Here is a 2,500-nt window from a genome sequence, read left to right on the forward strand (position 1 = left end):
CCTGTGGAGGGGGCATTAGCTTCAGGAGGCGCCAGTGCAACAACCCCAGGTACACACACACACACACACACACACACACACACACACACACACACACACACACACAGCTCTCCCCCTGCTCACGCACCTGCGGAGGGGGCATCAGCTTCAGGAGGCGCCAGTGCAACAACCCCAGGTACACACACACACACACACACACACACACACACACACACACAGCTCTCCCCCTGCTCACGCACCTGTGGAGGGGGCATCAGCTTCAGTAGGCGCCAATGCAACAACCCCAGGTACACACACACACACACACACACACACACACACACATATATATGTACACATGCACACAGGCTCACACACACACACACACACACACACACACACACACACACACACACACACACAGACACACACACACACACACACACACACACACACACACACACACACACACACACTGCTCAGCCACGGAAATGAAATTGTATTGTATGATGTTGTACTGTAAATGGTTACTGAAGTGTGTGTCTGTCCCCAGACCTGCGTTTGGAGGGAGGGAGTGTGAAGGGGTGGACACTGAGGCTGAACTTTGTCACCGCCAGGTAACATTCCACAGGTCATGTTTACAGTACGGGTCAACAGGTCATGTTTACAGTGGACATCAAGGGGCTACTGTTACAGTATATACACGGCTCTGCCCTGTGTGTGAGTTGAGTGTGTGTGTGTGTGTGTTTGTGTGTGTGTGTCTGTGTGTGAGTTGAGTGTGTGTGTGTGTGTGTGTGTGTGTGTGTGTCTGTGTGTGAGTTGAGTGTGTGTGTGTGTGTGTGTCTGTGTGTGAGTTGAGTATGTTTGTGTGTGTGTGTGTGTGTGTGTGTGTGTGTGTGTGTGTGTGTGTGTGTGTGTGGAGGGGGTGATGAGCAGGTCGTACGCATGGGAGAGCCTGACGTATTTTCCTGTGAGATCTCAGGATGCTCGTAAACATCTGCGCCCATAGACATGAGTGCCATCCTGCCATGGACCGATAGTCGCCAAAACAGCTGGCTGTTGTTGTTGTCGTTGTTGTTTACTTGTGTCACTTTGATTTACGTCTACTTAATATCAGGATAATGCGTGAGCGTATGAAAGTGCCATTTTAAAGTCATCTTAAAGGGATAGTTCGGGTTTTAAGACACGAAGTTATATGGGTTCCCTGTCAGCAACGTTGTGCATCAGCACTGACTTACCCCCCGACAGCGTCCTGTGAGCCGAGATCCAGCCGGTTTTTGATCGTTTTTGATGCCGGACTATTTTCTTCAGCAGGTTTCTGGGGTCACGAAAGTAAAGTGTTTTTCTTCTCAAAACCATATGCGTTCAACAGAGTGATATATTTGCACCACAAAAACGTTGTCCAGCTGTCAGTAGCGCGCAGTGATAGGAATCGCGAAAAATAAGTAAGTGATAACGAGGTTTGAATTTTTCCTGGACAACGTTTTTGTGGTGCACATATATCACTCTTTTGAACGCATATGGTTTAGAGAAGAAAAACACTTTACTTTCGTGACCCCAGAAACTTGCCGGACTACTTTCTTCACCATCAAAAACCGGCTGGATCTCGGCTCACAGGACGCTGTTGCGGGGTAAGTCAGTGCTGATGCACAACGTTGCTGACGGGGAACCCATATAACTTCGTGTCTTAAAACCCAAACTATCCCTTTAAAAGATTGAGCTTAGTAATGGTTATAGCCAGACTACAGGGTCTGCTAAATTTAACTCTATTCTCGGTGTCCATATGCTCCCTAAAGACAATGAACTGAACCACTGAACAGAAATTACATTCAATCTCCCTGACTGGAAATGTCTCAGCATCCTTACCGAGACGAGTATGTACAGTATATGTGTTTGTGTGTGTGTGTGTGTGTGTGTGTGTGTGTGTGTGCGCGCGTGCAAGCGTGTGTGCGTGCCTGCGTGTGTGCATATGAGTAAGTGGTATGCGTGTGTGTAGATTTATCTCATGCCATAACCTTTCTATTTTTATAGTGTGTTGAGAGTTCCTGTCGTCTGGTTGTAACAGTGTTCTGAGCTGCGTAATGGAACTCTTGCTGCTGTAATATCAGTAGCCTGGGGAGTTCCAGTTCTTTTATTTTCTCCTCTCTTCTCTCCTCTCTCATCTGCTCTCTTTCTATCTCCACTCCACTCTTCTTCTCTCCTCTTTCACCATCTGCTCTCTCCTCCCTCTCTCCACCTCCTACCTCTTCTCTCTCCCCTCCTTTCCTCCACTCTCTCCACCCCCACCCTCCCTCCTCTCCCCTCCTCTCCTGGCGTTAGCCATGCATCTCTACGCAGTTGGACTTCATGGCCCAGCAGTGCTCCAAGACCGACCCCCAACCCCTCTCCCTGTCCCCTGGCCACTCCCCTCGCTACACCTGGGTACCTGCCGTGGGCCACGTCTCAGGTGAGTACACTACACTCCCCGCGCTACAGTACCTGCCATGGGCCACGTCTCAGGTGAGCACACTACACTCCCCGC

At 49.6% G+C, this 2,500-nt stretch overlaps 1 protein-coding gene across 1 annotated transcript in view; it reads left to right on the top strand.

Moving 5' to 3' along the window:
• The first annotated feature begins 14 nt into the window (after positions 1-14).
• LOC134088430 (A disintegrin and metalloproteinase with thrombospondin motifs 13-like) overlaps positions 15-2,500 on the top strand; it is a 17,315-nt gene continuing 14,829 nt past the window's right edge. Inside the window, exons 1-3 of the mRNA XM_062542391.1 lie at positions 15-49; positions 533-596; positions 2,299-2,425. Coding sequence (XP_062398375.1) covers positions 2,326-2,425 — 100 coding nt within the window. The 5' untranslated portion in view covers positions 15-49; positions 533-596; positions 2,299-2,325. The remainder of the gene's footprint in view (positions 50-532; positions 597-2,298; positions 2,426-2,500) is intronic.

This window comes from Sardina pilchardus, chromosome 8 (genome assembly GCF_963854185.1).
Source record: "Sardina pilchardus chromosome 8, fSarPil1.1, whole genome shotgun sequence".
NCBI classification, from domain to species: Eukaryota; Metazoa; Chordata; class Actinopteri; order Clupeiformes; family Clupeidae; genus Sardina; species Sardina pilchardus.